A 13,689-nucleotide genomic window follows, 5' to 3' on the forward strand; every position below is an offset into this window, starting at 1 on the left:
TCCAAGGAGAACAACCCCAGCTTCTCCAGTCTATCCACGTAACTGAAGTCCCTCATCCCTGGAACCATTCTCGTAGCGGCCAGGATAGTGGATGCATTGGATGTAATTTACCAAAATTCCCTGGATTCTGGGGAGGTCCCAGCAGATTGGAAAACCACAAATGGAACATTGCTATTTAAAAAAGGAGGCAGACAAAAAGCAGGAAACTATAGACCAGTTAGCCTAACATCTGTGGTTGGGAAAATGTTGGAGTCCATTATTAAAGAAACAGTAACAGGACATTTGGAAAAACATAATTTGGTCAGACCGAGACAGCATGGATTTATGAAGGGGAAGTCATGTTTGAAAAATTTGCTGGAGTTCTTTGAGGATGTAACGAAAAGGGTGGATAAGGGGGAACCAGTGGATGTGGTGTATTTGGACTTCCAGAAGGTATTTGACAAGGTGCCACAGAAAAGGTTACTGCACAAGATAAAAGTTCATGGGGTTGGGGGTAATATATTAGCATGGATAGAGGATTGGCTAACTAACAGAGAACAGAGCGTCGGGATAAATGGTTCATTCTCGGGTTGGTAAACAGTAACTAATGGAATGCTGCAGGGATCAGTGCTGGGACCCCAACTATTTACAATCTATATTAATAACTTGGAAGAAGGGACTGAGTGTAATGTAGCCAAGTTTGCTGACGATACAAAGATGGGAGGAAAAGCAATGTGTGAGGACACAAAAAATCTGCAAAAGGACATAGACAGGCTAAGTGAGTGGACAAAAAATTTGCAGATGGAGTATAATGTGGGAAAGTGTCATGCACTTTGACAGAGAAAATTGAAGAGCAAGTTATTATTTAAATGGAGAAAGATTGCAAAGTGCTGCAGTGCAGCGGGACCTGGGGGTACTTGTATATGAAACACAAAAGGATAGTATGCAGGTATAGCACGTGATCAGGAAGGCCAATGGTATCTTGGCCTTTATTGCAAAGGGGATGGAGTATAAAAGCAGGGAAGTCTTGCTACAGTTATACAGGATATTGGTGAGGCCACACCTGGAGTACTGCGTGCAGTTTTGGTTTCCATATTTACGGAAGGATATACTTGCTTTGGAGGCAGTTCAGAGAAGGTTCACTGGGTTGATTCTGGAGATGAGGCGGTTGACTTATGAGGAAAGGTTGAGCAGGTTGGGCCTCTACTCATTGAAATTCAGAAGAATGAGAGGTGATCTTATCGAAACGTATAAGATTATGAGGGGGCTCGACAAGGTGGATGCAGAGAGGATGTTTCCACTGATGGGGGTGACTAGAACTAGGGGGCATGATCTTAGAATAAGGGGCCACCCATTTAAAACTGAGATGAGGAGAAATTTCTTCTCTCAGAAGGTTGTAAATCTGTGGAATTCGCTGCCTCAGAGAGCTGTGGAAGCTGGGACATTGAATAAATTTAAGACAGAGATAGACAGTTTCTTAACCGATAAGGGAATAAGGGGTTATGGGGAGCGGGCGGGGAAGTGGAGCTGAGTCCATGATCAGATCAGCCATGATCTTATTAAATGGTGGAGCAGGCTCGAGGGGTTGTATGGCCTTCTCCTGCTCCAGTTTCTTATGTTCTTATGTTGTTATGTAGGTTGAGGGTATGATTAAGAAGTTTGCAGATGATACGAAAATAGGCCGCTTGGTTGATAATGAAGAAGAACGCTGCAGACTGCAGGAAGATCATCGTCATAGACAGTCCCTCGGAGTAGAGGACTGCTTCCACTCTAAAAGTGAGTTCTCAGGTGACTGAACAGTCCAATACGGGAACCACAGTCCCTGTCACAGGTGGGACAGACAGTGGTTGAGGGAAAGGGAGGGTGGGACAGGTTTGCCACACGCTCCTTCCGCTGCCTGTGCTTGATTTCTGCATGCTCTCGGTGATGAGACTCGAGGTGCTCAGCGCCCTACCAGATGCACTTCCTCCACCTAGGGCGGTCTTTGACCAGGGACTCCCAGGTGTCGGTGGGGATGTTGCACTTTATCAGGGAGGCTTTGAGGGTATCCCTGTAATGTTTCCTCTGCCCACTTTTGGCTCGTTTGCCGTGAAGGAGTTCCGAGTAGAGCGCTTGCTTTGGGAGTCTCGTGTCTGGCATGCGAACAATGTGGCCCTGCCCAGCGGAGCTGGTCGAGTGTGGTCAGTGCTTCAGTGCTGGGGATGTTGGCCTGGTCGAGGACACTAATGTTGGTGCACCTGTCCTCCCAGGGGATTTGTAGGATCTTGCGGAGACATCGTTGGTGGTATTTCTCCAGCGACTTGTGGTGTCTACTGTACATGGTCCATGTCTCTGAGCCATATAGGAGGGCGGGTATTACTACAGCCCTGTAGACCATGAGCTTGGTGACAGTTTTGAGGACCTGGTCTTCAAACACTCTTTTCCTCAGGCGGCCGAAGGCTGCACTGGCGCACTGGAGGTGGTGTTGGATCTTGTCGTCAATGCCTGCTCTGGTTGATAGGAGGTTCCCAAGATTTGGGAAATGGTCCACGTTGTCCAGGGTCCCGCCATGGATCTGGATGACTTGCGGGGGGTGGGAGTGCTGTGCGGTGAGGACAGGCTGGTGGAGGACCTTTGTCTTACGGATGTTTAGCGTAAGGCCCATGCTTTTGTACACCTCAGTAAATACGTCGACTATGTCCTGGAGTTCAGCCTCTGTATGTGCGCAGATGCAGGCGTTGTCCGCGTACTGTAGCTCGACGGCAGAGGTTGGGGTGGACCTGGCCTGGAGGCGGCGAAGGTTGAACAGGTTCCCACTGGTTCCGTAGTTTAGTTCCACTCCAGCGGGGAGCTTGTTGACTGTGAGGTGGAGCATGGCGGCAAGAAAGATTGAGAAGAGTTTTGGGGCGATGACGCAGCCCGGTTTGACCCCGGTCCAGACGTGGATTGGGTCTGTGATGGATCCATTGGTAAGGATCACGGCCTGCTTGTCGTCGTGGAGCAGGCGGAGGATGGTGACAAACTTTTGGGGGCATCCGAAACGGAGGAGGACGCTCCATAGACCCTCGCGGTTGACAGTGTCAAAGGCCTTTGTAAAGTCAAAGAAGGCCATGTATAAGGGCTGGCGCTGCTCCCTGCACTTTTCCTGCAACTGTGGTGCCATAAAGGTCCTGTCTGTTGTGCTCCGCAGGGGACGAAATCCGCACTGGTCAGGTGGGCAGAACAGCGGCAAATGGAATTCAATCCAGAGAAGTGTCAGGTGATGCATTTGGGGAGGGCTAACAAGACAAGGGAATATAATTAAATGGGAGGACACTGAGAAGTGTAGTGGAACAAAGCGACCTTGGAGAGCAGGTCCACAGATCCCTGAAGTAGCAGGCCAGGTGGATAAGGTGGTTAAGTAGGCATACGGAATACTTGCCTTTATTGGCCGAGAGCGGAAGATGCGGTGGAGGATGAAAGGAGCGGCCCACAGCAGCGAGAGTGAGTCCGAGAGCGGGAGTAGGTAGCCCCGGAGGCTGCAGTAGCTGGGAGGCGAAGAGGTAGAAAGAATCACGGTTCACAGGAAAGCAGGGAAGTGATTGTTTGGTAAAGGTCACATCATTTTTTCTTGGAAATTCAGATTCGAGGCCGGGGAGTATCACGTTTTTTTTGACTGGTGTCTTTTAGTCTTTACTAAGGCCAGAGGGGTATGCTAAAAACTTTAGTAAATGAATCTAATAACGAGAGGGATAGCAGGGCACATCCTGTGCTCTGTGGGAAGTCCCGGGTGCTTCGCGCAGCCGGGATGACCATGTGTGCAGGAGGTGTCTCCGGCTGCACTAACTCGAGCTTGAGCGGCGGCTGGAGTCACTGAGGTGCATCTGTGAGGCTGAAAGTGACTTGGATAGCACGGTTACCCCGCAGCTTAAGAGTGTGCAGGCAGACAGGGAGTGGGTGACCACTGGACAGAAGAGGAGGACTAGGCAGGTAGTGCAGGAGTCCCCTGAGTCCATCTCGCTCTAACCGGTATTCTGTTCTGAGTACCGGTGAGGGCGATGGTGGCTCTGGGGAGTGCAGCCAAAGTCAAGTCCATGGCACCACGGGTGGCTCAGCTGCACAGGGGGGGAGGGGGAAGAATGGAAGGGCAATAGCGGTCGGGGACTCGCTAGTCAGGGGAGCAGACAGGAGTTTCTGCGGCCGCAGATGTGACTCCAGGATGGTATGTTGCCTCCCTGGTGCCAGGGTCAAGGATGTCACTGAGTGGCTGCAGGGCATTCTGGGGGGAGAGGGAGAAACGCCAGAGGTCGTGGTCCATATCGGGACCAATGACAGAGGTAGGAAGAGGAATGAGGTCCTGCAGGCAGAGTTTAGGGAACTAGGAGAGAGATTAAAAAGCAGGATCTCAAAGGTAGTAATCTCCGGATTACTCCCGGTGCCACGAGCTAGTGAGTACAGAAATAGAAGGATAGAGCGGATGAATACGTGGCTGGAGAGATGGTGCAGGAGGGAGGGCTTTAGTTTCCTGAGACATTGGGACTGTTTCTGGGGGAGGTGGGATCTGTACAAACTGCACAGGTTGCACCTCAACAGAGCCGGGACCAGTATCCTCACGGGGGGGTTTGCTAGTGCTGTTGGGGGGGGTTTACACGAGCTTGGCAAGGGGATGGGAACCTGAGAATAGATTCAGTCAGGAGAGAAGCAAAGCTGGAATTGGGCAGCAGAAAATTAGAAAGTGAATTTGGAAGACAGGAATCAAGGGCTGGAAAATAGACAAGGGGGGAGTTTGGCTCCACTGAATGGTATATGCTTCAATGCAAGGAGTATAGGGAATAAGGCAAATGAGCTGAGAGCACAGGTAGACACTTGGGAGTATGATATTATAGCCATTACTGAGACATGACTGAAAGAGGGGCAGGTATGGCAGCTCAACATTCCTGGTTACAGGGTTTTCAGATGGGATAGAGAGGGGGATAAAAAAGGAGGGAGGGGTCACAGTATTGATTAAAGAAACTATTACAGCTGTGAGAAGGGATGATACGTTAGAGGGGTCATCAAACAAGGCCATATGGGTTGAATTAAAGAACACAAAAGGGGTGATCACACTACTGGGAGTGTACTATAGACCCCCAAACAGTCAGAGGGAGATAGAAGAGCAAATATGTGGGCAAATTGCTGCGAAGTGAATGAAGAGAGGCAGGTGGAATGGGATCCAGGGCAAAGTGGCAAGTTGGATCCAAAATTTGCTCAGAGGCAGGAAGCAAAGGGTAATGGTTGATGGGTGTTCTTGTGACTGGAAGGATGTTTCCAGTGGGGTTCCACAGGGCTCAGTGCTGGGTCCCTTGCTTTTTGTGGTATATATCAATGACTTGGACTTAAATGTTGGGGTATGATTAAGAAGTTTGCAGATGACACTAAAATAGGCTGTGTGATTGATAATGAAGAAGAAAGCTGTGGACTGCAGGAAGATATCAATGTACTGGTCAGGTGGGCAGAACAGTGGCAAATGGAATTCAATCTGGAGAAGTGTGAGGTAATGCATTTGGGGAGGGCCAACAAGGAAAGGGAATACACATTAAATGGAGGACACTGAGAAGTGTAGAGGAACAGAGGGACCTTGGGAGTGCAGGTCCACAGATCCCTGAAGGTAGCAGGCCAGGTAGATAAGGTGGTTAAGGAGGCAAATGGAATACTTTCCTTTAATTGTCGAGGCATAGAATACAAGAGCGGAGGAGGGGGGAGGGTGTTATGCCTGAACTGTATAAAACACTGGTTAGGCCACAGCTGGAGTACTCTTCCCCAAGGGGCCTCGCACAACGAGATTGCTAATTAATCCTCTCTCATTACACAACACCCAGTCTAAGATGGCCTCCCCCCTCGTTGGTTCCTCAACATATTGGTCTAAAAGACCATCCCTTATGCACTCCAGGAAATCCTCCTCTACCGTATTGCTTCCAGTTTGGTTAACCCAATCTATGTGCATATTAAAGTCACCCATTATAACTGCTGCACCTTTATTGCATGCACTCCTAATTTCATGTTTGATGCCCTCCCCAACATCACTACTACTGTTTGGAGGTCTGTACACAACTCCCACTAACGTTTTTTGCCCTTTGGTATTCTGCAGCTCTACCCAGAAAGATTCCACATCATCCAAGCTAATGTCCTTCCGAACTATTGCCTTAATTTGCTCCTTAACCAGCAATGCTACCCCACCTCCTTTTCCTTTTATTCTATCTTTCCTGAATGTTGAATACCCCTGGATGTTGAGTTCCCAGCCCTGATCATCCTGGAGCCACGTCTCCGTAATCCCAATCACATCATATTTGTTAACATCTATTTGCACAGTTCATTCATCCACCTTATTGCGGATACTCCTTGCATTAAGACACAAAGCCTTCAGGCTTGTTTTTTTAACACCCTTTGTCCTTTTAGAATTTTGCTGTACAGTGGCCCTTTTTGTTCTTTGCCTTGGGTTTCTCTGCCCTCCACTTTTCCTCATCTCCTTTCTGTCTTTTGCTTTTGCCTCCTTTTTGTTTCCCTCTGTCTCCCTGCATTGGTTCCCATCCCCCTGCAATATTAGTTTAACTGCTCCCCAACAGCACTAGCAAACACTCCCCCTAGGACATTGGTTCCGGTCCTGCCCAGGTGCAGACCGTCCGGTTTGTACTGGTCCCACCTCCCCCAGAACCCGTTCCAATGCCCCAAGAATTTGAATCCCTCCCTGTTGCAGCACTGCTCAAGCCACGTATTCATCTGCGCTATCCTGCGATTCCTACTCTGACTAGCATGTGGCACTGGTAGCAATCCCGAGATTACTACTTTTGAGGTCCTACTTTTTAATTTAGCTCCTAGCTCCTTAAATTCGTTTCGTAGGACCTTATCCCTTTTTTTACCTATGTCGTTGGTACCAATGTGCACCACGACAACTGGCTGTTCTCCACCCGCTCCGAGACATCCTTGACCCTTGCACCAGGGAGGCAACATATCATCCTGGAGTCTCTGTTAGCGGCCGCAGAAACGCCTATCTATTCCCCTCACCATTGAATCCCCTGTCACTATCGCTCTCCCACTCTTTTTCCTGCCCTCCTGTGCAGCAGAGCCAGCCACGGTGCCATGAACTTGGCTATGAGGACAGATTGGATAGGCTGGGTTTGTTTTCCTTAGAACAGAGGAGGCTGAGGGCATTGAGGTGTATAACATTTTGAGAGGCCTAGATATAGTGGATAGAAAGGGCCTTATTTCCTTAGCAGCGGGCTCAACAACCAGGGGACATAATTTAAAGTAATTGGGGGGAGGTTTAGAGGGGATTTGAGGGGAAATGTCTTCACCCAGAGGGTGGTGGGGGTCTGGAACTCACGGCCTGAAAGGGTGGTAGAGGCAGAAACCCTCACCACATTTAAACAGTACCTGGATGTACACTTGAAGTGCTGTAACCTACAGGGCTATGGACCTAGAGCTGGAAAGTGGGATTAGGCCGGGTAGCTCTTGGTCGGCCGGCACAGACACGATGGGCCGAATGGCCTCCTCCCATGCTGTACATTTCTATGATTCTATGAAACAGGCTAAGTGAGTGGGCAAGAACATGGCAAATGGAATATAATGTGGAGAAATGTGAAGTTATCCACTTTGGTCAGAAAAATACAAAAGCAGAGTATTTTTTAAATGGTGAGAGATTGGGAAATGTTGGTGTTCAGAGGGACCTGGGTGTCCTTGTACACCAATCACTGAAAGTTAACCTGCAGGTACAGCAAGTGAATGAAGCAAATGGTATGTTGGCCTTTATTACAGGAGGATTTGAGTATAAGAGTAAAGACGTCTTACTACAATTATATCGGGCCCTGGTGAGACCACTCCTGGAGTATTGTGTACAGTTTGGGTCTCCTTACCTAAGGAAGGATATACTTGCCATTGAGGGAGTGCAACGAAGGTTCACCAGACTGATTCCTGGGATGGGGGATTGTCCTATGAGGAGAGATTGAGCAGACTAGGCCGATATTCCCCAGAGTTTAGAAGAATGAGAGGTGATCTCATTGAAACATACAACATTGTTACAGGGCTTGACAGGGTAGATGCAGGGAGGGTGTTTCCCCCGGGCTGGGGAGTCTAGAACCAGGGGTCACAGTCTCAGGATAAGGGGTCGGCCATTTAGGAATGAGATGAGGAGAAACTTCTTCACTCAGAGGGTGGTGAATCTTTGGAATTCTCTGCCCCAGAGAGCTGTGGAGGCTCATTCCTTGAGTATATTCAAGACAGAGATCAATAGATTTTGCAATATTAAGGGAATCGAGGAATATGGAGATAGTGCAGGGAAGTGGAGTTGAGGTAGAAGATCAGCCACAGAAACATAGAAAATAGATGCAGGAGTAGGCCATTCGGCCCTTCGAGCCTGCACCACCATTCAATAAGATCATGGCTGATCATTCACCTCAGTACCCCTTTCCTGCTTTCTCTCCATACTCCTTGATCCCTTTAGCCGTAAGGGCCATATCTAACTCCCTCTTGAATATATCCAATGAACTGGCATCAACAACTCTCTGCGGCAGGGAATTCCACAGGTTAACAACTCTGAGTGAAGGAGTTTCTCCTCATCTCGGTCCTAAATGGCTTACCCCTTATCCTTAGACTATGTTCCCTGGTTCTGGACTTCCCCAACATCGGGAACATTATTCCTGCATCTAACCTGTCCAGTCCGTCAGAATTTTATATGTTTCTATGAGATACCCTCTCATCCTTCTAAACTCCAGTGAATACAGGTCCAGTCGATCCAGTCTCTCCTCATATGTCAGTCCAGCCATCCCTGGAATCAGTCTGGTGAACCTTCGCTGCACTCCCTCAATAGCAAGAACGTCCTTCCTCAGATTAGACCAAAACTGAACACAATATTCCAGGTGAGGCCTCACTAAGACCCTGTACAACTGCAGTAAGACCTCCCTGCTCCTATACTCAAATCCCCTAGCTATGAAGGCCAACATACCATTTGCCGTCTTCACCGCCTGCTGTACCTGCATGCCAACTTTCAATGACTGATGTACCATGACACCCAGGTCTCATTGTACCTCCCCTTTTCCTAATCTGCCGCCATTCAGATAATATTCTGCCTTCATGTTTAAGCCACCAATAACCTAACATTTATCCACATTATACTGCATCTGCCATGCATTTGCCCACTCACCTAACCTGTCCAAGTCACCCTGTAGCCTCTTAGCATCCTTCTCACAGCTCACACTGCCACCCAGTTTAGTGTCATCTGCAAACTTGGAGATATTACACTCAATTCCTTCATCCAAATCATTGATGTATATTGTAAATAGTTGGGGTCCCAGCACTGAGCCCTGCGGAACCCCACTAGTCACTGCCTGCCATTCTGAAAAGGACCCATTAATCCCGACTCTCTGCTTCCTGTCTGCCAACCAGTTCTCTATTCATGTCAGTACATTACTCCCAATACCATGTGCCTTAATTTTTCACACCAATCTCTTGTGTGGGACCTTGTCAAAAGCCTTTTGAAAATCCAAATACATCACATCCACTGGTTCTCCCTTGTCCACTCTACTGTTACACCCTCAAAAAATTCTAGAAGATTTGTCAAGCATGATTTCCCTTTCATAAATCCATGCTGACTTGGACCGATCCAGTCACTGCTTTCCAAATGCGCTGCTATTTCATCCTTAATAATAGATTCCAACATTTTCCCCACTACTGATGTCAGGCTAACCGGTCCATAATTACCCATTTTCTCGCTCCCTCCTTTCTTAAAAAATGGTGTTACATTAGCTACCCTCCAGTCCATAGGAACTGATCCAAAGTCGATAGACTGTTGGAAAATGATCACCAATGCATCCACTATTTCTAGGGCCACTTCCTTAAGTACTCTGGGATGCAGACTATCAGGCTCTGGGGATTTATCGGCCTTCAATCCCATTAATTTCCCTAAAACAATTTCCCGCCTAATAAGGATTTCCTTCAGTTCCTCCTTCTCACTAGACCCTCGGTCCCCTAGTATTTCCCGAAGGTTATTTGTGTCTTTCTTCGTGAAGACAGAACCAAAGTATTTGTTCAATTAGTCTGCCATTTCTTTGTTCCCCATTATAAATTCACCTGAATCTGACTGCAAGGGACCTACGTTTGTCTTCACTAATCTTTTTCTCCTCACATATCTATAGAAGCTTTTGCAGTCAGTTTTTATGTTCCCAGCAAGCTTCCTCTCATACTCTATTTTCCCCTTCCTAATTAAACCCTTTGTCCTCCTCTGCTGAATTCTAAATTTCTCCCAGTCCTCAGGTTTGCTGCTTTTTCTGCCCAATTTGTATGCCTCTTCCTTGGATTTAACACTATCCTTAATTTCCCTTGTTAGCCACAGTTGAGACACCTTCCCCGTTTTATTTTTATCCCAGACAGGAATGTACAATTGCTGAAGTTCATCCATGTGATCTTTAAATATTTGCCATTGCCTATCCACCGTCAACCCTTTAAATATCATTCGCCAGTCTATTCTAGCCAATTCACGTCTCATACCGTCAAAGTTACCTTTCCTGAAGTTCAGGACCCTAGTCTCTGAATTAACTGTGTCACTCTCCACCTTAATAAAGAATTCTACCATATTATGGTGACTCTTCCCCAAGGGGCCTCGCACAACAAGATTGCTAATTAGTCCCTTCTCATACATCACCCAGTCTAGGATGGCCAGCCCTCTAGTTGGTTCCTCGACATATTGGTCTAGAAAACCATCCCTAATACATTCCAGGAAATCCTCCTCCACCGTATTGCTACCAGTTTGGTTAGCCCAATCAATATGTAGATTGAAGTCACCCATGATAACTGCTGTACCTTTATTGCACACATCCCTCATTCCTTGTTTGATGCTGTCCCCAACCTCACTACTACTGTTTGGTGTTCTGTACACAACTCCCACTAGCGTTTTCTGCCCTTTGATATTCCGCAGCTCCACCCATACCGATTCCACATCATCCAGGCTAATGTCCTTCCTCACTATTGCATTAATTTCCTCTTTAACCAGCAACGCCACCCCACCTCCTTTTCCTTTCTGTCTATCCTTCCTAAATGTTGAATACCCCTGGATGTTGAGTTCCCAGCCTTGGTCACCCTGGAGCCATGTCTCCGTGATACCAATTACATCATATCCGTTAACTGCTATCTGCGCAGTTAATTCATCCACCTTATTCCGAATACTCCTCGCATTGAGGAACAGACCCTTCAGGCTTGTCTTTTCAACACATTTTGTCCCTTTAGAATTTTGCTGTAATGTGGCCTGTTTTGCTTTTTGCCTTGGGTTTCTCTGCCCTCCATGATCTTATTGAATGGGGGAGCAGGTTCGAGGGGCCGAATAGCCGACTCCTGCTCCTATTTCTTATGTTCTTATGACATGGTAGCCATTACTGAGACAGGGCAGATAGACAGTCAGCACTGAGAACTGAAGATACCCGGTTATAAGATCGACAGAACGGACAGGGGAACTGGCAGATGGGGAGGAGCAGCCTTGTGATTAAGGTTGAAATCACTTCAATGAGAGGATTTAACGAGAGGTAAGTGGCTTGTGCTGTGCCTCCACAATAGGGCTCCTTCTCAGTCCCGAATTAAGCCCACCTTTCCTTTGACCGTTTATGTTTATAATGGACTGTTCCTTTCCACGTTCGTCGCTAATCTGATATAAAAACTTGTATTTCTCCGCCATTCAAAGAGAATGTCCTGATGGGCTTCACCAGACCGAAATAAAATTAAAATTTGGTAATAGAACAGTCCAATAATAATTCTGCCCGTGAGCGAGAGCCCGTGGTGACTGACTGTCCCGGGTAAAGGACACCAAACCACAAGGCGATAAATCGACACTTCGTAAGAATTCATTATAAAAAGGCAACTAGGCCCCAATTAAAGCCCTCCCAGTTGAGGGGAATACACGGTGACCAATCAGGGCCCGTCTCACTGCGGGGTCACACAGGGTGACCCATTGTGTGCCCTGCTCAGTTCAAAGTGCACAGCAAGAGTTACAATCACGGGACTGTATCCACTGACGGAAGCTAACCATTCCCTTTTACAATCTGACTCTAGTTTCAGGAGAGGATGTGTCCGAGCCGAATAAAGGTGACTCCACCCCGACTGGGGACCCTGCAGTTACTGAGGGACCTCACGAGACTGAGGGGCAAAGAGTGGAGGGAGAAATCCTCACAGGTACAACCTACACTGGGGTCCGCGTTCTGGTCCTGGTTTGTGTATGTGTGTGTGTGTGTGTGTGTATCTGTGTATATCTATCTGAGTGTATGTGTATCTGAGTGTGTGTATATCTGTGTGTGCGCGTGTGTGTGTGTGTGTGTGTATATTAATGTGTGTGTGTGTGTGTATATTAATGTGTGTCTGTGTCTGTATATCTATGTGTGTGTGTGTGTGTGTGTGTGTATATTAATGTGTGTCTGTGTCTGTATATCTATGTGTGTGTGTGTGTGTGTGTGTGTATCTATATGGCGGCCCCGACCTTTGAGAGACAATGAGCGGCAGGTCGGGGCCATAACCGGAGCGGTGGGTGGCGGCCATGGGCAGCATAGTGACGTACCACGGGAAGGTACAGCGCGAGCTGGTGCAGGAGAGCGACGGCAGTGAAGAGGGACATCACCAAGGTCCAGGTCGGTGATTGGAGCGTGGGCAGGTACAGCAGGAGCGGCGAGAGACTGCAGAGGGACGTGATCGGGGCCCAGGAGAGGCGAGGGCCCAGGGGCCCAGCCCACACTGCGATATGTGTGAGTACTGGGTCCGTGCAACAAAGCTGGTCTCCAGTCGTCCGGGTTAACCTTAGTTTCTGAATTAACTGTGTCACTCTCCTTCTTAATAAAGAATTCTACCATATTATGGTCACTCTTCCCCAAGGGGCCTCGCACAACAAGATTGCTAATTAGTCCCTTCTCATTACATCACCCAGTCTAGGATGGCCAGCCCTCTAGTTGGTTCCTCAACATATTGGTCTAGAAAACCATCCCTAATACACTCCAGGAAATCCTCCTCCACCGTATTGCTACCAGTTTGGTTAGCCCAATCAATATGTAGATTAAAGTCGCCCATGATAACTGCTGTGCCTTTATTGCACACATCCCTTATTCCTTGTTTGATGCTGTCCCCAACCTCACTACTACTGTTTGGTGGTCTGTACACAACTCCCACTAGCGTTTTCTGCCCTTTGGTATTCCGCAGCTCCACCCATACCGATTCCACATCATCCAGGCTAATGTCCTTCCTTACTATTGCATTAATTTCCTCTTTAACCAGCAACGCCACCCCACCTCCTTTTCCTTTCTGTCTATCCTTCCTAAATGTTGAATACCCCTGGATGTTGAGTTCCCAACCTTGGTCACCCTGGAGCCATGTCTCCGTGATGCCAATTACATCATATCCGTTAACTGCTATCTGCGCAGTTAATTCATCCACCTTATTCCGAATACTCCTCGCATTGAGGCACGGAGCCTTCAGGCTTGTCTTTTTAACACATTTTGTCCCTTTAGAATTTTGCTGTAATGTGGCCTGTTTTGCTTTTTGCCTTGGGTTTCTCTGCCCTCCATGATCTTATTGAATGGGGGAGCAGGTTCGAGGGGCCGAATAGCCGACTCCTGCTCCTATTTCTTATGTTCTTATGACATGGTAGCCATTACTGAGACAGGGCAGATAGACAGTCAGCACTGGGAACTGAAGATACCCGGTTATAAGATCGACAGAACGGACAGGGGAACTGGCAGATGGGGAGGAGCA

The 13,689-nt window shown here is 47.9% G+C and overlaps 1 protein-coding gene across 1 annotated transcript in view; it reads left to right on the plus strand.

Moving 5' to 3' along the window:
• Positions 1-13,689, plus strand: part of LOC139229261 (drebrin-like) — a 218,952-nt gene that overhangs the window by 100,136 nt on the left and 105,127 nt on the right. The window contains exon 12 of the mRNA XM_070860923.1: positions 12,007-12,126. Within this exon, the coding sequence (XP_070717024.1) occupies positions 12,007-12,126 (120 nt within the window). The remainder of the gene's footprint in view (positions 1-12,006; positions 12,127-13,689) is intronic.

This window comes from Pristiophorus japonicus, chromosome 2, assembly GCF_044704955.1.
Source record: "Pristiophorus japonicus isolate sPriJap1 chromosome 2, sPriJap1.hap1, whole genome shotgun sequence".
Classification (NCBI taxonomy): domain Eukaryota; kingdom Metazoa; phylum Chordata; class Chondrichthyes; family Pristiophoridae; genus Pristiophorus; species Pristiophorus japonicus.